Below are 24,084 nucleotides of genomic sequence, written 5' to 3' on the forward strand. Positions count from 1 at the left end.
TTGTGTGTAAATTATTATTCTTTGAATATATTTGTATCTTCAGGAAAATATACCTCTGGGTTCTTCCTTTCTCCCGAGGAACTGCATTACTAATATACTTAGTTCATAATAACTTTTAGTAAAAAAAAAACAAACATTCTTTTTCTGCAAAGAAGAGATATGCCCTTTAATCTCCTAGATCTAGACATGGCAATAACCCAAGTACTAGCCACTGATCTTCTAAAAGCTCTGTCATCTCCAAGGGGACTGCAACATGTAACACATGGAACTTGGTGGAGAGACATTCAGAATCTGACTTTAGTGCCATTTGCAGTGAGAATTTTGGTTTCTTTAAAGATACAGAAATATTATAAGAATATGTTATCCTTTAATCCCAGGTGTATGACATGGGGCTGCTTCAGATTGTGCACAGCAGCAGAGTATGGTCCATTGTACGCTCTAGCAAGGAGCATCCCATATTTTCTGGCATTGTATAGTGTTTGGGATTCTGGGGACTTTTCAGGAGGAATATAAATGCTAGGGCCCCAAGAGGCATGGAGGGTTGCTGGTTGATTGTTGGTTTTTGGTAGTTGCATTTGGTTGAGGTTTGTTAAGTAGTCATGCACAAAGAAGAAACAACAAAAAAGAAACTAGCCTGACAGTGACAATCAAACTTACCCCAAGGAACTAGACATTCCTAATCAGCAGGAAGTAGTCTAATGATAATGTTACCCCCATTTCCTTCTACCCTTTTTCTCTCATATCTAGTGTACTCTACTTGATTTGAGCCTTTTTATATGATCTGTATATACTTTTAAGTTTATTTCATTTAGATATCTCATCTTTAGTTTTATTTCCATTTGTCTTTCACAAAGCAAGACACTTTTGCTTATTTTTTTTTTACTTTTAAAAAAATGATTTATTTATTCATTTTATGTATATGAGTACACTGTAGCTGTCTTCAGGCACACCAGAAGAGGGCATCGAATCCCATTACAGATGGTTGTGACCCACCATGTGGTTGCTGGGAATTGAACTCAGGATCTTCAGAAGAGCAGTCAGTGCTCTTAAATTAACCACTGAGCCATCTCACCAGTCCCCCCCCCCCCCGCCCCGGAAGTTTATTACTTTTTTTTTTTCTGTATATATATTTTTTTAATTAGGTATTTTCCTCAATTACATTTCCAATGCTATCCAAAAAGTCCCCAATACACTCCCCCCCCCAGCCCCCCACCCACCCACCCCCACCCCTTGGCCCTGGCATTCCCCTGTACTGGGGCATATAAAGTTGGCAAGTCCAATGGGCCTCTCTTTCCAGTGATGGCCGACTAGGCCATCTTTTGATACAAATGCAGCTAGAGTCAAGAGCTCTGGGGTACTGGTTAGTTCAAAATAATGTCCCACCTATGGGGTTGTAGTTCCCTTTAGCTCCTTGGGTACTTTCTCTAGCTCCTCCATTGGGGGCCCTGTGATCCATCCAATAGCTGACTGTGAGCATCCACTTCTGTGTTTGCTAGGCCCCGGCATTGTCTCACAAGAGACAGCTATATCTGGGTCCTTTCAGCAAAATCTTGCTAGTGTATGCAATGGTGTCAGCGTTTGGAAGCTGATTATGGGATGGATCCCTGGATATGGCAGTCTTTAGATGGTCCATCCTTTCTTCACAGCTCCAAACTTTATCTCTGTAACTCTTTCCATGGGTGTTTTGTTCCCCATTCCAAGAAGGGGCACAGTGTCCACACTTTGGTCTTCGTTCTTCTTGAATTTCATGCGTTTAACAAATTGTATCTTATATCTTGGGTATCCTAAGTTTTTGGGCTAATATCCACTTATCAGTTAGTACATATTGTGTGAGTTCCTTTGTGAATATGTTACCTCACTCAGGATGATGCCCTCCAGATCCATCCATTTGCCTAGGAATTTCATAAATTCATTTCTTTTAATAGCTTAGTAGTACTCCATTGTGTAAATGTACCATATTTTCTGTATCCATTCCTCTGTTGAGGGGCATCTGGGTTCTTTCCAGCTTCTGGCTATTATAAATAAGGCTGCTATGAACATAGTGGAGCATGTGTCCTTCTTACCGGTTGGAACATCTTCTGGATATAAGCCCAGGAGAGGTATTGCTGGATCCTCTGGTAGTATTATGTCCAATTTTCTGAGGAACCACCAAACTGATTTCCAGAGTGGTTGTACCAGCTTGCAATCCCACCAACAATGAAGGAGTGTTCCTCTTTCTCCACATCCTTGCCAGCATCTGCTGTCACCTGAATTTTTGATCTTAGCCATTCTGACTGGTGTGAGTTGGAATCTCAGGGTTGTGTTGAGTTGCATTTCCCTGATGATTAAGGATGTTGAACATTTTTTCAGGTGCTTCTCTGCCATTCGGTATTCCTCAGGTGAGAATTCTTTGTTCAGTTCTGAGCCCCATATTTTAACGGGGTTATTTGATTTTCTGGAGTCCACCTTCTTGAGTTCTTCATATATATTGGATATTAGTCCCCTATCTGATTTAAGATAGGTAAAGATCCTTTCCCAATCTGTTGGTGGTCTTTTTGTCTTATTGACGGTGTCTTTTGCCTTGCAGAAGCTTTGCAACTTTATGAGGTCCCATTTATCGATTCTCGATCTTACAGCACAAGCCTTTGCTGTTCTATTCAGGAATTTTCCCCCTGTACCCATATCTTCGAGGCTTTTCCCTACTTTCTCCTCTATAAGTTTCAGTGTCTCTGGTTTTATGTGGAGTTCCTTAATCCACTTAGATTTGACCTTGGTACAAGGAGATAGGAATGGATCAATTCGCATTCTTCTACATGATAACAGCCAGTTGTGCCAGCACCATTTGTTGAAAATGCTGTCTTTTTTCCACTGGATGGTTTTTGCTCCCTTGTCAAAGATCAAGTGACCATAGGTATGTGGGTTGATCTCAGGGTCTTCAATTCTGTTCCATTGGTCTACTTGTCTGTCGTTATACCAGTACCATGCAGTTTTTATCACAATTGCTCTGTAGTACAGCTTTAGGTCAGGCATGGTGATTCCACCAGAGGTTCTTTTATCCTTGAGAAGAGTTTTTGCTATTCTAGGTTTTTTGTTGTTCCAGATGAATTTGCAGATTGCCCTTTCTAATTCGTTGAAGAATTGAGTTGGAATTTTGATGGGGATTGCATTGAATCGGTAGATTGCTTTTGGTAAGATAGCCATTTTTACAATGTTGATCCTGCCAATTCATGAGCATGGGAGGTCTTTCCATCTTCTGAGATCTCCTTTAATTTCTTTCTTCAGGGACTTGAAGTTCTTGTCATACAGATCTTTCACTTCCTTAGTTAGAGTCACACCAAGGTATTTTATATTGTTTGTGACTATTGAGAAGGGTGTTGTTTCCCTAATTTCTTTCTCTGCCTGTTTATCCTTTGTGTACAGAAAGGCCATTGACTTGCTTGAGTTAATTTTATATCCAGCTACTTCACCGAAGCTATTTATCAGGCTTAGGAGTTCTCTGGTGGAATTTTTAGGGTCACTAATGTATACTATCGTATCATCTGCAAAAAGCGATATTTTGACTTCTTCTTTTCTGATTTGTATCTCCTTGATCTCCTTTTGTTGTCTAATTGCTGTGACTAGGACTTCAAGTACAATGTTGAATAGGTAGGGAGAGAGTGGGCAGCCTTGTCTAGTCCCTGATTTTAGTGGGATTGCTTCTAGCTTCTCACCATTTACTTTGATGTTGGCTACTGGTTTGCTGTATATTGCTTTTATCATGGTTAGGTATGGGCCTTGAATTCCTGATCTTTCCAAGACTTTTATCATGAATGGGTGTTGGATTTTGTCAAATGCTTTTTCAGCATCTAACGAGATGATCATGTGGTTTTTGTCTTTGAGTTTGTTTATATACTGGAATACATTGATGGATTTTCGTATATTGAACCATCCTTGCATCCCTGGGATGAAACCTACTTGTTCAGAATGGATGATTGTTTTGATGTGTTCTTGAATTCGGTTAGCGAGAACTTTATTGAGGATTTTTGCATCAATATTCATAAGGGATATTGGTCTGAATTTCTCTATCTTTGTTGGGTCTTTTTGTGTTTAGGTATCAGAGTAATTGTGGCTTCATAGAATGAGTTGGGTAGAGTACCTTCTGATTCTATTTTGTGGAATAGTTTGTGAAGAACTGGGATTAGATCTTCTTTGAAGGTTTGATAGAACTCTGCACTAAACCCATCTGGTCCTGGGCTTTTTTTGGTTGGGAGACTATTAATGACTGCTTGTATTTCTTTAGGGGATATGGGACTGTTTAGATCATTAACCTGATCTTGATTTGACTTTGGTACCTGGTATCTGTCTAGAAACTTGTCCATTTCATCCAGGTTCTCCAGTTTTGTTGAGTATAGCCTTTTGTAGAAGGATCTGATTGTGTTTTGGATTTCTTCAGCATCTGTTGTTATGTCTCCCTTTTCATTCCTGATTTTTTAATTAGAATACTTTCCCTATGCCCTCTAGTGAGTCTGGCTAAGGGTTTATCTATCTTGTTGATTTTCTCAAAGAACCAGCTCCTCGATTGGTTGATTCTTTGAATTGTTCTTCGTGTTTCTACTTGGTTGATTTCACCCCTGAGTTTGATTATTTCTTGCCGTCTACTCCTCTTGGGTGAATTTGCTTCCTTTCGTTCTAGAGCTTTTAGGTGTGTTGTCAAGCTGCTAATGTGTGCTCTCTCTAGTTTCTTTTTGGAGGCACTCAGAGCTATGAGTACTTTTGCTTATTTTTGTCTGTATAACTTATAGAGTCCACCACCAGCAGAAAAACAGGGCATCTTTGGAGGGATGGGGCTGCCATCCCACAGTCAAAAACTCTGACAAAGAATTGTTCTGGTCTAAAAGAACTTCAGGGACAAAGAAGGTCCAATGACAGGCTCAACTTTGGATCCATCTCAAAGGGAGGATCCAAAGGTCTGACACTATTAATGATGCTATGGTGTGTTTACAGACAGGAGTCTAGCATGACTGTAACAACAAGGCCCAACAGACAACTGACTGAGATAGAAGCATACACTTACACCCAATCATTAGACTGAAGTCAGGGACCCCTTTGGCTGTATCAGGGAATAGCTGAAAGAAGCTGAGGAGGAGGGTGACACCATAAGAAGATCAGCAGTCTCAACTAATGTGGACCCCTGAGATCTCTCAGACACTGATCCATCAACCAGGCAGCATATACAAGCTGGTCAGAGGCCCCTGACACATAAATAGCAGAGGACCGCTTGGTCTGGCCTCAGTTGGGGAAGATGTGCCTAGCCCTTGAGAGACTTGATGAGATTTAGTCTGGTTTGGACTCATACAGAATTTGTGCATGCTATAACAGCCACTGAGTTCACATGTACAGCTGCCCTGATGTGTACAGAAAACACCCTTTCCTTATACTCAATCACCATCTGTAGATCTTACACTCTTCCCCCATCTTTTCTGCAACAATTCCTGAATATTTTGGGGGAAAGGGAAGTGACAGAAACATCCTGTTTTGGGAAAATCATTATTATACATTCTTTTTTTCTCTGCACCTGGTCTTTGAGTTAGTCACCATCTACTGCTAGTAGACCCTTGTCTGAAGAGAACTGAGAGATGCATTAATCTATAGCAAGTTAATAGGACTTAGTTTAATACTATGTCCACTTATTAGAGTAAAGGTAATAGGTTCTCTATAACCATAAAACTCATCTAGGCATGAATTCACCTTTTAGAGCAAGACTTAAGCCCAATCAGAAAGTAACTGGTATCTATATCACTGTTATACCCGTAGGCATGTTACAGTACACACTGTCAATGCTCGGTCTGACTAATGATTAATCTGCTTCACCAGCAGTAGAACACCGCTACATTGTGAAAGTTAGCCAGTTCTTTATTGAATAGATAGGGAAAGAGTGGGCAGCTTTGTCTAGTCCCTGATTTTAGTGGAATTGCTTAAAGTTTCTCACCATTTAGTGTGATGTTGGCTACTGGTTTGTTGTATATTTAAGCAATGGGCCTTGAATTCCTGATCTTTCCAAGACTTTTATCATGAATGGGTGTTGGATTTTGTCAAATGCTTTCTCAGCATCTAACGAGATGATCATGTGATTGTATTTGAGTTTGTTTATATAGTGAATCATGTTGATGGATTTCCATATATTAAACCATCCCTGAATCCCTGGGAAGAAGCCTACTTGGTCATGATGGATGATCGTTTTGATGTGTTCTTGGATTCAGTTTAAGAATTTTATTGAGTGTTTTTGCATCGATATTCATAAGGGAAATTGGTCTGAAGTTTTCTCTCTTTGTTGGGACTTTATGTGGTTTAGGTATCAGAGTAATCGTGGCTTCATAGAATGAATTGGGTAGAGTACTGTTTCTATTTTGTGGAATAGTTTGAGGAGAGTTAGAATTAGGTCTTCTTTGAAAGTCTGATAGAACTCTGCACTAAACCCATCTGGTCCTGGGATCTTTTTGGTTGGGAGACTATTAATGACTGCTTTTATTTCTTTAGGGGATATGGGACTGTTTAGATTGTTAATCTGTATTAATCCTGCCAATCCATGAGCATGGGAGATCTTTCCATCTTTTGAGATCTTCTTCAATTTCTTTCTTCAGAGACTTGAAGGTCTTGTCATACAGATCTTTCATTTCCTTAGTTAGAGTCACACCAAGATATTTTATATTATTAGTGACTATTGTGAAGGGTGTTGTTTCCCTAATTTCTTTCTCAGCCTGTTTATCCTTTGTGTAGAGAAAGGCCACTGATTTGTTTGAGTTAATTTTATATCCAGCTTCTGTGCTGAACTCGTTTATCAGGCTTAGGAGTTCTCTGGTGGAATTTTTAGGGTCACTTATATATACTATTATATCATCTGCAAATAGTGGTATTTTCAATTCTTCCTTTCCAATTTGTATCCCCTGGATCTCCTTTTGTTGTCCAATTGCTCTGGCTAGGACTTCAAGTTCTATATTGAATAGGTATGGAGAAAGTGGGCAGCCTTGTCTAGTCCCTGATTTTAGTGCAATTGCTTCCAGCTTCTCACCATTTATTTTGATGTTGGCTACTGGTTTGCTGTATATTGCTTTTATTATGTTTAGGTATGGGCCTTGAATTCCTGATCTTTCCATGACTTTTATCATGAAGGGGTTTTGGATTTTGTCAAATGCATTCTCAGCATCTAACAAGATGATCATGTGATTGTATTTGAGTTTGTTTTTATAGTGAATCATATTGATGGATTTCCATATATTAAACCACCCCTGAATCCCTGGGAAGAAGCCTACTTGGTCATGATGGATGATCGTTTTGATGTGTTCTTGGATTCAGTTTAAGAGAATTTTATTGAGTGTTTTTGCATCGATATTCGTAAGGGAAATTGGTCTGAAGTTCTCTTTCTTTGTTGGGACTTTATGTGGTTTAGGTATCAGAGTAATTAATTGTGGCTTCATAAAATGAATTGGGTAGAGTACCTTCTGTTTTTATTTTGTGGGATAGTTTGAGGAGAGTTGGAATTAGGTATTCTTTGAAGGTCTGATAGAACTCTGCACTAAACCCATCTGGTCCTGGGCTTTTTTTTGGTTGGGAGACTATTAATGACTGCTTCTATTTCCTTAGGGGAAATGGGACTGTTTAGATCGTTAATCTGGTCCTGATTTAACTTTGGTACCTAGTATCAGTCTAGGAAGTTGTCCATTTCATCCAGGTTTTCCAGTTTTGTTGAGTATAGCCTTTTGTTGTTATGTCTACTTTTTCATTTCTGATATTGTTAATTAGGATACTGTCCCTGTGCCCTCTAGTTAGTCTGGCTAAGCGTTTAACTATCTTGTTGATTTTCTCAAAGAACCAGCTCCTGGTTTGGTTGATTCTTTGAATAGTTCTTTTTGTTTCCACACAGTTGATTTCAGCCCTGTATATGATTATTTCCTGCTGTCTACTCCTCTTGAGTGAATTTGCTTTCTTTAGTTCTAGAGCTCCTAGGTGTGCTCTCAGGCTGCTAGTGTCTGCTCTCTCTAATTTCTTTTTGGAGGCACTCAGGGCTGTGAGTTTTCCTCTTCGTACTGCTTTCACTGTGTCCCATAAGTTGGGGTATGTTGTGGCAACATTTTCATTAAACTCTAAAAAGTCTTTTAATTTCTTTCTTTATTTCTTCCTTGACCAAGGTATCATTGAATAGAGTGTTGTTCAGCTTCCACGTGCATGTTGTCTTTCTATTATTTATGTTGTTATTGAAGATTATCCTTAGTCTGTGGTGATCTGATAGGATGCATCAGATAATTTCAATATCTTTGTATCTGTTGAGGCCTGTTTTGTGACCAATTATATGGTCAGTTTTGGAGAAGGTTCCATGAAGTGCCAAGAAGAAGGTATATCTTTGTTTTTTAGGATAAAATATTCTGTAGACATCTGTTAAATCCATTTATTTCATAACTTCTGTTAGTTTCAATGTGTCTCTGTTTAGTTTCTGTTTCCATTTAGGCTCTGTCCATTATTGAGAGTGGTATATTGAAGTCTCCCATTATTATTGTGTGAGGTGCAATATGTTCTTTGAGCTTTACTATAGTTTCTTTAATGAATGCGGATGCCCTTGCATTTGGAGTATAGATATTCAGAATTGAGGGTTCATCTTGGAAGATTTTACCTTTGATGAGTATGAAGTGCCCCTCCTTGTCTTTTTTGATTACTTTGGGTTGGAAGTGGATTTTATTTTATATTAGAATGACTACTCCATCTTGTTTCTTTGGACCATTTGCTTGGAAAATTGTTGTCTAGCTTTTTACTATGAGCTAGTGTCTTTGTCCTGAGGTGGGTTTCCTGTATGCAGCAAAATGTTGGGACCTGTTAATGTAGCCAGTGTGTTTGTCTATGTCTTTTTATTGGGGAATTGAATCCATTGATATTAAGAGATATTAAAGAAAAATAATTGTTGGTTCCTGTTATTTTTGTTGTTAGAGTTGGGATTTTGTTCTTGTGGCTATCTCCTTTTAGGTGTGTTGAAAGATTACTTTCTTGCTTTTTCTAGGGCATAGTTTCCCTCCTTCTGTCGGAGTTTTCCCTTTACTATCCTTTGAAGGGCTGAATTGATATTGAAAGATATTGTGTGAATTTGGTTTTGTAATGGAATACTTTGGTTTCTCGATCTATGGTAATTGAGAGTTTTGCTGGGTATAGTTGCCTGAGCTGCCATTTGTGTTCTATTTTGTCTGTGTAAACTCTGTCCAGGATCTTCTGGCTTCCATAGTCTCTGGTGAGAAGTCTGGAGTAATTCTAATAGGTCAGCCTTTATATGTTATTTGACCTTTTCCCCTTACTGCTTTTAATATTCTATCTTTATTTAGTGCATTTGTTGTTCTGATTATTATGTGTCAAGAGGAATTTCTTTTCTCATCCTGTCTATTTGGAGTTCTGTAGGCTTCTTGTATGTTCATGGGCATCTCTTTATTTAGGTTAGGGAAGTTTTCTTCTATAACTTTGTTGAAGATGTTTACTGGCCCTTTAAGTTGAAAATCTTCTGTCTCATATACTCCTATTATCTGTAGGTCTGGTCTTCTCATTGTGTCCTGGATTTCCTGGATGTTTTGAATTAGGATCTTTTTGCATTTTGCATTTTCTTTAATTGTTGTGTCCATGTTTTCTATGGAATCTTCTGCTCCTGTGATTCTCTCTTGCATCTCTTGTATTCTGTTGCTGATGCTCACATCTATGGTTCCTGATTTCTTTCCTAGGGTTTCTATCTTCAGAGTTGTCTCCCTTTGGGTTTTCTTCATTGTTTCTACTTCCATTTTATGATCTTGGATGGTTTTGTTCAGTTCAATAACCTGCTTGGTTGTGTTTTCTTGTAATTGTTTAAGGGATTTTTGTTTCATTTTTTTTTCTTTTTCCAATTTTTTATTAGGTATTCTCTTCATTTACATTTCAAATGCTATCCTGAAAGTCCCCTATATTCTCCCAACCCTGCTCCCTTACCTACCCACTCTCATTTCTTGGCCCTGGTGTTCCCCTGTTCTGGGGCATATAAAGTTTGCAAGACCAAGGAGCCTCTCTCTTCTCAATGATGGCTGACTAGGCTATCTTCTGCTACTAGAGACACGATCTCTGGGGGTACTGGTTAGTTCATATTGTTGTTCCACCTATAAGGTTGTAGACCCCTTCTGTCCTTTGGGTACTTTCTCTAGCTCCTCCATTGGGGGCCCTGTGTTCCAATAGATGACTGTGAGCCTCCACTTCTGTGTTTGCAAGGCAATGGCATAGCCTCAGAAGAGACAGCTATATCAGGGTCCTTTCAGCAAAATCTTGCTGGCGTATGCAATAGTGTTTGTATTTGGTGGCTGATTATGGGATGGATCGTTGGGTAGGGCAGTCTCTGGATGGTCCATCCTTTCATCTCAGCTCTAAACTTTGTCTGTGTAACTCCTTCCATGGGTATTTTGTTCCCCATTCTAAGGATGGACAAAGTATCCACACTTTGGTCTTCCTTCTTCTTGAGTTTCATATGTTTTGAAAACTGTATCTTGGGTATTGTAAGATTCTGGGCTAATATCCACTTATTGGTGAGTACATATCATGTGAGTTCTTTTGTGATTTGGTTACCTCACTCAGGATGATACCCTCCAGATCCATCCATTTCCATAGGGATTTCATAAATTCATTGTTTTTAATAGCTGAGTAGTACTCCATTGTGAAAATGTACCACATTTTCTGTATCCATTCCTCTGTTCAGGGACATCTAGGTTCTTTCCAGCTTCTGGGTATTATAAATAAGGCTGCTATGAACATAGTGGAGCATGTCTTTTTATTACCAGTTAGAACATTTTCTGGATATATGCCCAGGAGAAGTATTGCTGGATCCTCTGTTAGTACTATGTCCAATTTTCTGAGGAACTGCCAGACTGATTTCTAGAGTGGTTGTACAAGCTTGCAATCCGACCAACAGTGGAGGAGTGTTCCTCTTTCTCCACATCCTCACCAGTATCTGCTGTCATATGAATTTTTGATCTTAGCCATTTTTAAGGGATTTTTGTGTTTCTTCTTTAAGGACTTCTACCTGTTTAGCAGTGTTCTCCTGTATTTCTTTAAATGAGTTATTAATGCACTTCTTAAAATCCTCTACCAGCATCATGAGATACAATTTTACATCCAAATCTTGCTTTTTGGTTTTTTTGTGGGGGTGTCCAGGACTCTCTGTGTTGGGAGTGCTGGGTTCTGATGTTGGTGAGTGATTTTAGTTTCTATTAGTAAGATTCTTATGTTTGCCTGTCGCCATCTGATAATCTCTGTTTTTAATGTTCTAGCTGTCTCTGGCTGGAGCTTGTTCCTCCTGTGATTCTGTTAGCCTCTGTCAGCACTCCTGTGAGTCCAACTGTCTTCTGAATTTCAGTGTTCAGAGTGCTCTCTGTGGGCAAGCTCTCCTCTTGCAGGAAAGGTTCCCAGAGATCTGGAGCTCAGCTCTGTGTCCTGGCTGAAGATGAAGCCCTGAAGGGACCCTGTCCAAGAAGCTCTGGTGCTTCTTTGGCATGTGTTCTCTCCTGTGCAGACTGGTCTCTGGAGACTGGGGATACAAGATGTCACTCTCTCCTGAGTTCCGGGGCCAGAGCCCTCTCTCCAGCTTTGTTTTAATTTGCCTTTTCCTGATGGGAGCTTTGAACATTTCTTTAAGAGCTTCTTGGCTATTAGAGATTTCTCTGTTGAGAATTCTGTTTAGCAATATACTCCAAATTTTAATTGGGTTACTTGCATTGGGGGTATCTTTTTGAGTTCCTGTAAAATTTGGATATTAATCCTCTGTCAGATATAGTATTGGTGATGACCCTTTTTCCAATCTGTAGACTGCTGAGTTGTCACACAGACAGTGTCCTTTGCATTATAGAAGCTTTGTAGTTTCATGAAGTCCAATTTAAATTGTTTATCTTAGAGCCTGAGCCTTTTTTATTCTATTTGGAGAATTATAACCTGTGCCAATGTGTTCAAGGGTACTTCTCACTTTCTCTTCTATGAGCTTTAGTGTATCTGGTTTTGTATTGCAATCCTTCATCCATTTGGACTTGAGTTTTGTGCAGGGTGATAAGTATGGATCTATTTTTATTTTTTGACATGTAAGCATTCATTTAGACAACCAACACCATTTGTTGAAGATGCTTTCTTTTTTATATTATGTGGTTTTGACTTCTTTATCAAAAATCCAAGCATCTATAGATGTGTGGGTTTATTTCTGGGTATTCTATTCAATTCCACTGATCAACATGTCTTTTTCTGTATCAATACCATGCAGTTTTTGATCACTATTTCTCTTTAGTATAGATTGAGGTCAGAGATAATGATTCCTGTAAAAGTTATTTTATTGTTTAGAATTTTAGGATTGTTTTGGCTATCCTGTTTTTTTTTGTTGTTGTTGTTGTTGTTGTTGTTGGTTTTTTTTTTTTTTTTTTTGGTTTTCCATATGAAGTTGAGTATTACTTTTTCAAAGCGTGTAAAAATTTTGTTGGAATTTTAATGAGGATTGCATTGAATTTGTAGATTGCTTTTGGCATGATGGCCATTTTACTATATTAATCCTACCTATCCATGAGCATGGGAGATCTTTCCATCTTTTGATATCTTCTTCAATTTCTTTTTAAGGAACATGAAGTTCTTCTCATACAGGTCGTTCTCTGGCTTGGTTAGAGTTGCACCAAGATATTTTATAGTATTTGTGGCTATTATAAAGGGTGTTACTTCCCTAATTTCTTTCTCAGTCCATTTATCATTTGTTTAATGAAGGGCTACTGATTTCTTTGAGTTAAATTTGTATCCAGCTACTTTGCTGAAGGTGTTTATCAACTGTAGGAGTTGTATGGAAGAATTCTGGGGGTCGCTTACGTACAGTATCATATCATCTGCAAATAGCAATACTTTGAGTTCTTCCTTTCCAATTTGTATCCCTCCTTGATTTCCTTTAGTTGTCTTATTGCTCTGGCTAGAACTTCAAGCACTATATTGAGTAGATAGGGAGAGAGTAGTCAGCCTTGTCTTGTACCAGGATTTAGTGGAATTGCTTTCAGTTTCTCTTCATTTAGTTTGATGATGGCTGTTGTCTTGTTGTATATTGCTTTGACTATGTTTAGGTATGTCTCCTGTATCCCAGATTTCTCTAATACCTTTAACATGAATGGGTGTTGGATTATAGTAAAGGCCATTTCAGCATATACTTACATAATCATGTGATTTCTTCTATCAGATAGTTTATATGGTGGATTACACTGATGGATTTTTGTACATTGAATCAACCCTACATTCCCTGGGATGAAGCCTATTTGATCTTGATAGATTATGTCTTTGATGTTCTAACCTCACCCTTCACAGGGGTGACACACCTAGTGAGATAGCCAAATCTTACATCAATATTTGTAAAAGAAACTGCCTGGTGATACATAGACAGTCAGCACATTATCAATAGGTCCAGGCTCACAGTGGAAGCTCTGAGCTGTTATGCCAAAATGTATCTTCCCTGATAGTCTCAATACACGGAAGCTTACATTGTCTTGTTCTCTTTACAAACTAAATATTTATGGTTGAAAAAAAATCAATATTTCTGGTCTTTTTCTTCTCCCTCTCCCCCCTCCTTCTGGAAATATCACTGAGAATCTTTGTTCCATTAAGTTTCCTTAAGATTTATATAGTGTACATTATTTTTCTCATAATGCTTCAGCTTTAACTCCTTGGAGATGTGCAGTTTCTTTTCACTGTCAGTAAGTTATTATAGCACAATTTTGCTCCATATCACACATGTCAGGCTTCTCATACTGCCAGTAACTTTAGCTCCAGAGGAATTGAACTCTTTGGCTTCTTCAAACACCTGCACCCATGGGAACTTAACCACTCAGACATAATTAGAAACACACACACACACACACGCAAAATATAGGTGATTTTAAAAATACTTGTAACACTTTGCCCCATATGTAAAGAGAAAAGATAAACAGTAATCATCTTTCAGATGGAGTTGGCTTCAAACATTATTTTTAAAATAGTTTAGCAGCCTTATTTATAATAGCCAGAAGCTGGAAAGAACCCAGATGCCCCTCAACAGAGGAATGGATACAAAAAATGTGGTACATTTACACAATGGAGTACTACTCAGCTATTAAAAAGAGTGAATTTATGAAATTCCTAGGCAAATGGTTGGACCTGGAGGGCATCATCCTGAATGAGGTAACACAATCACAAAAGAACTCAAACGATATGTACTCACTGATAAGTGGATATTAGCCCAGAAACTTAGTATACCGAGATATAAGATACAATTTGCAAAACACATGAAACTGAAGAAGAATGAAGACCAAAGTGTGGACACTTTGCCCCTTCTTAGAATTGGAAACAATCACCCATGGAAGGAGTTACAGAGACAAAGTTTGGAGCTGAGACAAAAAGATGGACCATCTAGAGACTGCCACATCCAGGGATCCATCCCACAATTAGTCTCCAAATGATGACATCATTGCATACACTAGCAAGCATTTGCTGAAAGGACCCTGATATAGCTGTCTCATGTGAGACTAGGCCAGGGCCTAGCAAACATATAAGTGGATGCTCACAGTCAGCTATTGGATGGATCACAGGGCCCCCAATGGAGGTGCTAGAGAAAGTATCCAAGGAGCTAAAGACATCTGCAACCCTGTAGGTGCAACAACATTATGAACTAACCAGTACCCCGGAGCTCTTGACTCTAGCTGCATATGTATCAAAAGATGGCTTAGTTGGCCATCACTGGAAAGAGAGGCCCATTGGACATGCAAACTTTATATGCCCCAGTATAGGGGAACGCCAGGGCCAAAAAATGGGAATGGGTGGGTAGGGAAGTGGGGAGGAGGGTATGGGGGACTTTTGGGATAGCATTGGAAATGTAATTGAGGAAAATACGTAATAAAAAAATATTAAAAAAAGAAATAGTTTTATTTGGCTTTTGAAAATGTCATACACGTATACAGTGCACTTTGATCCCATCACTTCCTCCTCCAGTTCCCTAATTGTCTCCCTCTTAACTTCTCCTGACTTTGTGTCTTCATTTTTCTTATTGCTAATAACTCCTAGGGTGAAATTAGCTTATCAATATGCACATGGATATGAGGCCATCTGTTGTAATATAGGAACCTACCAGGAGACAAATCCCTAAAGGAAATTAATTCTGCTACCCTTAAAAAGCCATAAATAACAAATAGCTCCTTTGCTAAGGATGGGGGGCTCAGGAGTCCCTCCTTCTATCGCTGCAGGAATATCTCCTGGGACTGGCTTGAGAACTGGAAGCTCCTGGGTAGGTAACTATAGCTCCTGTGAGTTTATGCATGATACACCTAATAAAATGTATTTTTAATTGAAAATATAAAACCCTTTCTTATACAATATATTTTGAGCATGATTTTCCCTCCACCAATTCCTCCTAGATCCTCATCCACATGCCTACTCTCATAATTTCTTCTTCTTTCCTATATATATATATCTTAAAACCAACAAACCAATAAAGAAAAAGAAAAAAAGAAGAATCACACAAAATCTACAAAAGCAGAAATAAAATATATAAGCAAAAGGCCAATACGATAACCAAAATGTCCAGACAAAGAACTTAGACCAAAGTACAAAAATATCATAGAATTCATTTTCTGCTAGCCAAATACTCCAAGGTGTGGGTCTATCCCTGAAGCATATTTATTATACCTAGTACAACTCAAATGGATAAAACCATTTTATCCTTAGCAGTATTAATTGTAGCTAGCTTCTTGATTCAGGATGTGAGCCTGTATACATGAACACATACATGCACACACATGCACATACAACCATACATACATAAACATATACATGAACATATACATGCATACACATAAGGCAAAATTGATACATTCTGTAATATGGTATGTATATTAATTATGATATTTCCACAGATAATTTCTTCTGATAATTTCAGTGTCTTGTATGGCATGAATTGTTCTTATGTCTCTCTCCTTACCTTTAGTTAACCTGAATACTCACACAAAGTGTTGGAAATCCCCTCCCTTCCCTTCCAACTTCCTCTCTCCCTCTTCCTTGGAATATACTTTTTAATATTGGCTCAAGAATTTTTGCCTGGCAGTTTCAGAACTAGGCAGCATCAATTCCCCTCATTCTGTGATTCCAAAGACAAACCAAAGCTCAATCCAACAAAGGAACAACAAAGGACAACAAAGGAATTTATTTGGCTTATTAATAGAGCAGGTGTGAGATGGCAGAGTAGCATACAACCAGCTGAAAGGACAGGTTGGAGACTAAGGACAAGGAAAAGGACCTTCCCCTCCTTTCATTATAGAATGCCAGCAGTCAACAAGCCCATGTGTGATGATATTTTGCAAGTAGACACAGCTGATCTTTTGAAACTGGCAGCTGTTTGGGGGCTTCCAGGAAAGTGCTGAACAAGAAATACTTGTCACTTAACAATCACCCCCAAGAATAGTCACTTCAGAGAGTTAAAATACAGTACTGTGGGTCTGGAGAGATGGATCAGTGGTTAAGGGCTTATATCGCCCTTGCAGAGTACTCAAGTTTGGTTTGAAGCCCCTACGTTGAGCAGGTCACAATCACTTATAACTCCAATTTCAAGGTATTCCTATGTCCCAAGCTCCCATGAGCACTCACACACATGAGTGTATATTTACACACAGATATGTAATTTTAAATATTGAAAATAAACCTGTAATTAGTGTATACTATTATGAAATGCTATCTTGAACCATCAACCAGACCAATGCAAAGCATATATTTTTTTCCTGGCCACCTACATTGCACCTAACTGAAATAATATTATTCAAATTAAGGTATAATTTTTACAGATTTACACTTAAAGTCTATACACTGGCTAACAATGTCCATGCTGTGTATGCAGTTCTGGAATAAAAATGCTGTGAGAAGATGGCTTAAGGATCATTTTGAGAGGACTAAGAATCAGTCATACAAAGTTGTTCTGAAATTGCCTGAATTCCTAGGTCTTTTGCAGTTTTGTTTTCCTTTATTTTTCTCATTTATCTGGAATAGTAGGACAAGGGAAAAGCCTGTGCGTGGAGTGGATTCGATGTCACAACTGCTGCGTAGGCAGCTGAGGTGTGAGGTATGACTCAGTGTGTGATATCTTCTGCAGCAGCAATATTCTGAATGAGTTCAGCAGCTTCTATGAGGCTGAGATGGCCATGGCTTTCTAATTTGCTAATGAAATATCTGAGTTACCTGATAGACACTGTCTTAGTTACATTCAACAAAACACCAGGACTGCAAAGCAAGCTGGGAAGGAAAGGGTTTATTCAGCTTACACTTCCACATTGCTGTTCATCACCAAGGAAGTCAGGACAAGAATTCAAGCAGAGCAGGAACCTGGAAGCAGGAGCTGATGCAATAGCCATGGAGGGGTGTTGATTACTCGCTTGTTCTCTTGGTTTCTTTTAACCTTCCTTCTTGTAGAACTCAGGACTATCAGCTCAGGGATGTCACCACTCACAATAAGCTGGGCCATCCTCAACTGTTCACTAATTGAGAAAATGCCTTGTAGCTGGATCTCATGGAAGCATTTCCTCAACTGAGGCTCCTTATACTCTAATGACTCTAACTTGTGTCAAGTTGACACACTAAACCAGAGAATTACTGACACTGTCCTTAACTTAAATGGTGGTTAGAGGAACAAAAGAATGGATCTGAGAACCCACTGAACGTGAGACAAGTTCATAGTCTATTAATGTTTCCACCAACAGGGAAGATAGAGCCTAGAGGCAGAGCTGTTATTACAAATTAGCACAAAGGAGCAAAATATAGGGTAACAGGTTTCTAAACCTGAGATGATATTGATAACCCACAATCCTGGATTACCAAATAAGGCTGAATATAGAACCATGATGGAAGAGATAGAGTAGAAGGTAACAAAAGTGCATGCAAGGATCAGTATGGTTTGGGTGGCCCTGGCCTCAGGAGAGACTCTCAGGGAATGTTGGGCACCATGGATGTACTGGACCTGCCTCTTGTGCCTGTGGAGGATGCTCAGCATGAAGACACTGGCCCAGGACATGAGACTCAAACACAGAACATCAGTGAAGCTGAGCAAGAGCATATACAATGGAGTTGCAACAGTGCCAGAAACAGAGGCTGAGCAGTACACATAGGTCAGTTTTTTAGTAGCATTCCTTCTGTTGCTAGAGCTTGTCACTGCCACAAGTATCATGACATTCAGAAGCAGATGCATAGGCCAACTGAGTGAGCAGGAAGGACCCATGTACTTGATGGCTTTGTGTTTAAACTTCATCCATTTGGTGCTACTCGAGCTGATTATGGTTGCTTGGAAACAACTCAAAAGGCATGTTGTATATAGTGAACCCCCCCGGGATACTCTATAAAGGTAAAGTACAAGTTTACACCCAATGTCATCCAGAAAATATTTCATTCCAAATTCTGCCATTATCTGTGGAATTCCTCTAGAGATAATTGACAAGGAGTTGGCCAGAGTTAAGTGCTTTACAATTAGGGTTTTGAGCTTCAAACCTTTCCCAGTAAATCCTGGGATTAAATAATGAAGCAGAACTGAGGAATTAACCAGGATTCCTACAGTAGTCTGCAGGATGAAGACTATACCCATTACCATGTTCTCTGGTTTCATTTTCTCACTATCAAAATGTTGTTAGGCTAAACAGATCTAGGAGGGAAATGTGGGTGTTTTCACTGCTTTCATTAAAGAAGCAGATGCTGTAACTCAGTAGTAAATATTTGCCTAGTAAAGCCCTGGGATTCATTCCCAGCACCTGAAAAATAATAACTTGAATGAAATACTCTTTCTTCATCATATTTACGAATCTTTCCAAAAATATAATATAAACATCACATGTATAATAACTGATAACAGCTCTGGTAAAAATACATATTGATAGGATCTAAGAATTATTCTAAACCAGGAGTCTGAATCAACGCATCCAATGCTACTAATGTCATAAATGATATTATGATAGTTATAAAAACTGCAATGTTGCATAACTCTCATCACCCTTCCAGACAGGCCAGTACTGATATGTTAAAAGTGTGTGGAGCACTAAGTCTAAGAACCACATCATGCACATCTGATCCTGTCAATTGCATGGAGACACCACCAGGAAATCCTCATTACAAAGATAGGAATGTCTGTAGTGAGTAGACCCAAGTTTCTTATAAACATGCATTTTGTGGGGAGAAATACAAAGAGCCTGAACAAGGTACAAATCCATACTATCAAGGTTTTAGTACCACCATACAGCTCAGTCAAAGATTCCAAAGAATATTAGTTACAGGTTCAATTGAATTATTTATATCACCTATTCTAGGCTCAGGAAACAAGTTTCTGCTTTCGTTTCCAAGTCAAAAACCAAGATCAAGGTTCAAATCAAGTTATGTTCCCAGGTCTCAAGTTCAACTTTGCTTCAACTCAGGCTCTGAATTATTTATTCAGACATCAAGGACTTTATAAAACGTGAAGTGTGGGGTGCTCTGTGAATCTACATGAAGAAAAAAAATAGCATTATTCCCCAGAATTTCATGTTTCCCCACGCCATTTGTATATGAGGGATAGAAAACATACAATCATGGTGTAAATGGTCAAATGATTTTAAAATAAAACTAAACTTTTGTTAATAATAAAATTAATATTTTCCACATATTTTAAAGAACATCAAACACTCTCCTTGAGGATATGACTGCATTTAATGTAAGACAGAAAAACAGAGAGAGCAAGATAGAGGGGTCTGACATCTCATCTCCTGGACTCAGCTGAGGAATATTTATTTATCATTGTGGCATAAAGGTATTAGCACATGAAAGATGCCACATCTGGAATTGCATTCCAAATATTTCCACTCGTCTCTCAATCTTTCCATTTATAGAAGTTACATTTGAGTCACATGCTTATCTAAAATGTTTTCTATCATTAGGTATAACTATAACCTAGGAAGACAATGAGAAAAATATTCAGTATATAATAAAAAAGTGGGGACAGATCACACTGAGCAGAGAGGAAAAGCAAGAGAAGAAGGGATCTAGAGGGAAAGATAATCACAGGTGAAAAAAATATAATGACAAATTTAAAATTGAACACAGCTCAGTTCTCAAAAATGAAGAACTGCTTGACTAGTGGACTTGGTTTTTAAATGTGTAAAATAGGAATTAGAAACCATTATGATAAAAAATTGATCACATCTTAAGTTATTTACTTCAAAAATTTACAGAGAATAGCTAACCATTCATAAATTTAATTTTCCTAAGCCACTCATTGTCTATTAAGTTATCACATCAACAAAGCTGACAAGGGGAAGCTTGGGAGCACAGTGGACTTATCTAGAGAAGAGGATACCACTGAAAGCTGCCACTCTAGGAACAGGGGGCTACTGTGCTCCAATGCAGTGCTCCTCACTAAGTCACAGGTCTGATGGTTCAGGCCTGCAACTCCAGCAACTCTGGAGGCAGAGGCAAGAGCATCACAAGTTCAGATACAACAAGGCCATATAGGGAGTCCAAAGAAGGCCAAGGAACTTAGTAAAAACTTCTGAAGATCAAAAGGTAACATGAAAGCCGGACGTGATGGTACATGCCTTTAATCCCAGAACTTGGGAGGCAGAGGCAGGCAGATTTCTGAGTTCAATGCCAGCCTGGTCTACAAAGTGAGTTCCAGGAACATCAGGGCTATACAGAAAAACTCTGTCTCAAAAAACAAAACAAAACAAAACAAAACAAAACAAAACAAAACAAAACAAAACAAACCAACAAAAAAGGAGGTAACACGAGGGCTGAGAAAACAGCTCAGAGGTAAGCACATGTAAGGCCCTTGTTCAATCTCTGTACTAAAGCAAATACTATACTAAATGTGATGATGATGATAAAAATACTCCTACTAATAAAAAGAATGGAGAAAGAGGGGCTTTGGGGACAAGAGTGAAAGTCAGACACAAAAACATTCTGATTCTCTAAAGTTTTCAATGAAATGGAGAAAGCTAATAAAACTGCAGAGAAGAAATGGAAGTCAGCATTATCTAAAATAGTAAGAATGAGATCAATTCAAAGAATAGAGAATCACAAAATAAGCCTCATGAATGTTCATCTTCTTAAACCACTCTGACTCTGAGTCCTAATGTCAGGTCAGTGGACAGAGGCAGAATGGAGAGAGAGAGAGAGAGAGAGAGAGAGAGAGAGAGAGAGAGAGAGAGAGAGAGAGAGAGAGAGAGAGAGAGAGAGAGAGAGACAGAGACAGAGAGAGACAGAGAGAGACAGAGAGAGACAGAGAGAGACAGAGATAGAGAGAGACAGAGACAGAGAGACAGAGAGAGAAAGAGGGAGAGACAGAGAGAGAGACAGAGACAGAGACAGAGACAGAGAGACAGAGACACAGAGAGAGACACAGAGAGAGCGCTCCAAAAGCTGTAAATCCAAAACCACTCTTCTGTAATATTTCATCTGCAGTGTTTCTCACTTATTTCGAAGTCATGCCTGGTTCTGAACCTATGTGTTCCCCTCCCATATTATTTTCTGACAGGAAAAGATGGAGGGTTTCATTGATGAACAGAGAAGAAGATGGCTATTTCTTACAGTCTGCATTCAAGTATAATCTTCTTTCATCTTCCCTTTAGAATGCTGGGTGCATGTCCTAACATGATCTGTAGACTCACAACATAATAGAATCATATTAGTCAATGCTTAGCCTTTGACACTGGACTTTAATCTGATAACCTCCTTTATGGTTCAGATAAATTGTAGTTGTGGTGCACTACAATATTGGCCACTTCTTATATTCATGAGCATATATAATATAATACTTACTGTCTTCTTAATTAACCAAAGAAAATCTTCACAACAAACTTGTTTTTTTGTTTTTTGTTTGCATCAAATCTCAGGCATAGTTAGTTGCAAGGGAAATAAGAAATATACACTTGCTATTTATTTTCCCATTTATTTGAAACACGTCTATTTCCTATTTAATTGTGTAGAAGTTGTGGTTAAGCACGAAAATTCTTTTTTTCTTATAGAATACTTTGTATTATTTAAGACATTTAAAATGGATATAAACATTCATATATCAGCATAATATTTCTTACTTATTAAAATATACTTATTATTTGATATTTTAATACAGCATATTGATTTATCATATTCTGCCACATCTCCCAACTCATCTCTAATCTTACTCTGTTACTTCACACATATGGAAATTTATGTTCTTTCTCTCTCATAAATAAAAGCACAAAACAAACACAAAAGAAAGAGGACTAAATATCACTAAATACATAGAGTCAGAGAAGTATTAGCCAACTTCTCCTGAGTATGAGCCTGACTTCCAGTGTGGTTGATATACCCAGTATCACTCGATTGAAGAAAACTGATTTTAACCTTTCCCAGAATTCTATAAATTGCAATTCACTTTTTGATGAGGCGTGGAAATGAAACAAATTTTCATCAAAGGTAGAATGGAAATTCAAGAAGGGAGGAATGAATGAATAAAAGAAAGAAGAAAAGAGGAAATGAGTTGACAAATTTCATTTTAAGGAGGAAAGTATCAAGAATAACCTTTAGGATATTGTGGAAGTAATCAGATTTTCACAGGAGCAGGTAGATGCAATCTATTATGCACCTAGCAGCATCCTTGAGTTACTGTTAAAATATTTTCAATTACCAATCCCAATCACAGAATTATGGTCACTACTCTGTGCCCATGTAAGTCTTAAGTTTATAATTATCTATCTCATGAGATGAAAGTAGCTCTCACCAGGATGCTGTGTGATGCCAGAAGAACAAGTGCTGAGCTGAAAGCCTGAGTCTTTTCTGAGTTGAGATGTGACTCTGGGCTCTGATTTATAGGTATATTATTCCCAGTCCCCCTTTCTACTTCAGGGGTGATTTTCAACTCAAATCTAGATCTACAACTCCATTTACATAAGGGACTGAGAAAACTTTTAAATGACTTTCCAACAATTATGTGTCAGTGCAAATGTGTCCAAAACAAAGGTTCAAATGCAATGAAGCAATCAGGAAGAATTAGGAAGAAAACATCTCTGTGAGCCCACAGTGTCACAGGGAGAGCTGCACAAGGCACAAAGGGCCAATCCTAAGAAAATTAAATTGATGGATATAAGTCAAGTTGGCACCGTTTCCAATGCCCAGACATTCTTGGAGTTTTTTGTTTTTAAACCTTTGAAGAACAACTGAACTAATAAGCATGAAGAAAGGAAATACATTACATAGTCTTTGTCTTCCTTTTTACAAACTACATTTTTTTAAAAGATTGATTTGCCTGCGCCATTGTCATTCATTCTTTTTAAAATAGAGCTTATTTCACTCCATGTATAAAGTAAATCATATGGATAATTAATGGAGAGTCACATATTTAGAGTCATTTCGCTTTAAAGTTCCTTGTAAGTTGATTGTAGTGTACACATACATATTTTTGCCTGTACAGGCTTAAGAAGAAAATGATGGTTATTGGAATATTTTTAAATTACAACATCTTTATTAATTATTTGGGAATGTCATGTATGTGTTCAATGCAGGTTGATTATGTTTACCCATTAAATTATCCTCTAGATCCACCCTCAAACCTACAGCTCCTTTCCGATTCATGACTTCAATTTTTATAATCTACTGAGTCCAATTTCTGCTGTCACACTCATATATGTGTGAGGTCACCACTGGAGCTTGGTTGGTCAACTGGTGACTGTATCTTTAAGGAAAACTGACTCTACCATCTCAAAGACATTAACTATGAAAAGCTCCTCAGTTATGGCTGTGTCTCATAAACCCACCAGTTATGTTAGACTATATTGACCAGCCTGCTCTGGTATAGGTCTTTTGAAAACAACCACAGCTGTTGCGAGTTCATGGGTGCAATGGTCCTGTCATAGTCAATAAAGACTGTTTTTCCCCTTCTTATTCTCCCTGATGTCTGTCCCTTATAATAGTTTCATCCTACTTTTCATTGTGCTACCTGAGTCTTGTATCATAGGTACATATTCTCATGCTTATCTATACTTTGCATATTCTTACATAATAATTTCTATAATATGCTGGCTCTACAGTTTTGAAATTTATTTTTTATTTAATAGTATGTTCTGT

General features: G+C 38.2%; 1 protein-coding gene across 1 annotated transcript; it reads right to left on the reverse strand.

Annotated features, from left to right (window-relative positions):
* Positions 1 to 16,256: 16,256 nt before the first annotated feature.
* LOC110299496 (vomeronasal type-1 receptor 4-like) lies at positions 16,257 to 22,838 on the reverse strand. The gene is made up of 2 exons (XM_085841037.1): positions 22,742 to 22,838; positions 16,257 to 19,487 (listed from the first exon to the last, which is right to left on the reverse strand). The coding sequence occupies exon 2, from the start codon at positions 18,620 to 18,622 to the stop codon at positions 17,708 to 17,710; it is 915 nt and encodes a 304-aa protein (XP_085697163.1). The 5' UTR covers positions 18,623 to 19,487; positions 22,742 to 22,838; the 3' UTR covers positions 16,257 to 17,707.
* Positions 22,839 to 24,084: the final 1,246 nt, after the last annotated feature.

Source organism: Mus caroli, unplaced genomic scaffold (assembly GCF_978045245.1).
Source record: "Mus caroli unplaced genomic scaffold, Mus_caroli_1 scaffold_8, whole genome shotgun sequence".
NCBI lineage: Eukaryota > Metazoa > Chordata > Mammalia > Rodentia > Muridae > Mus > Mus caroli.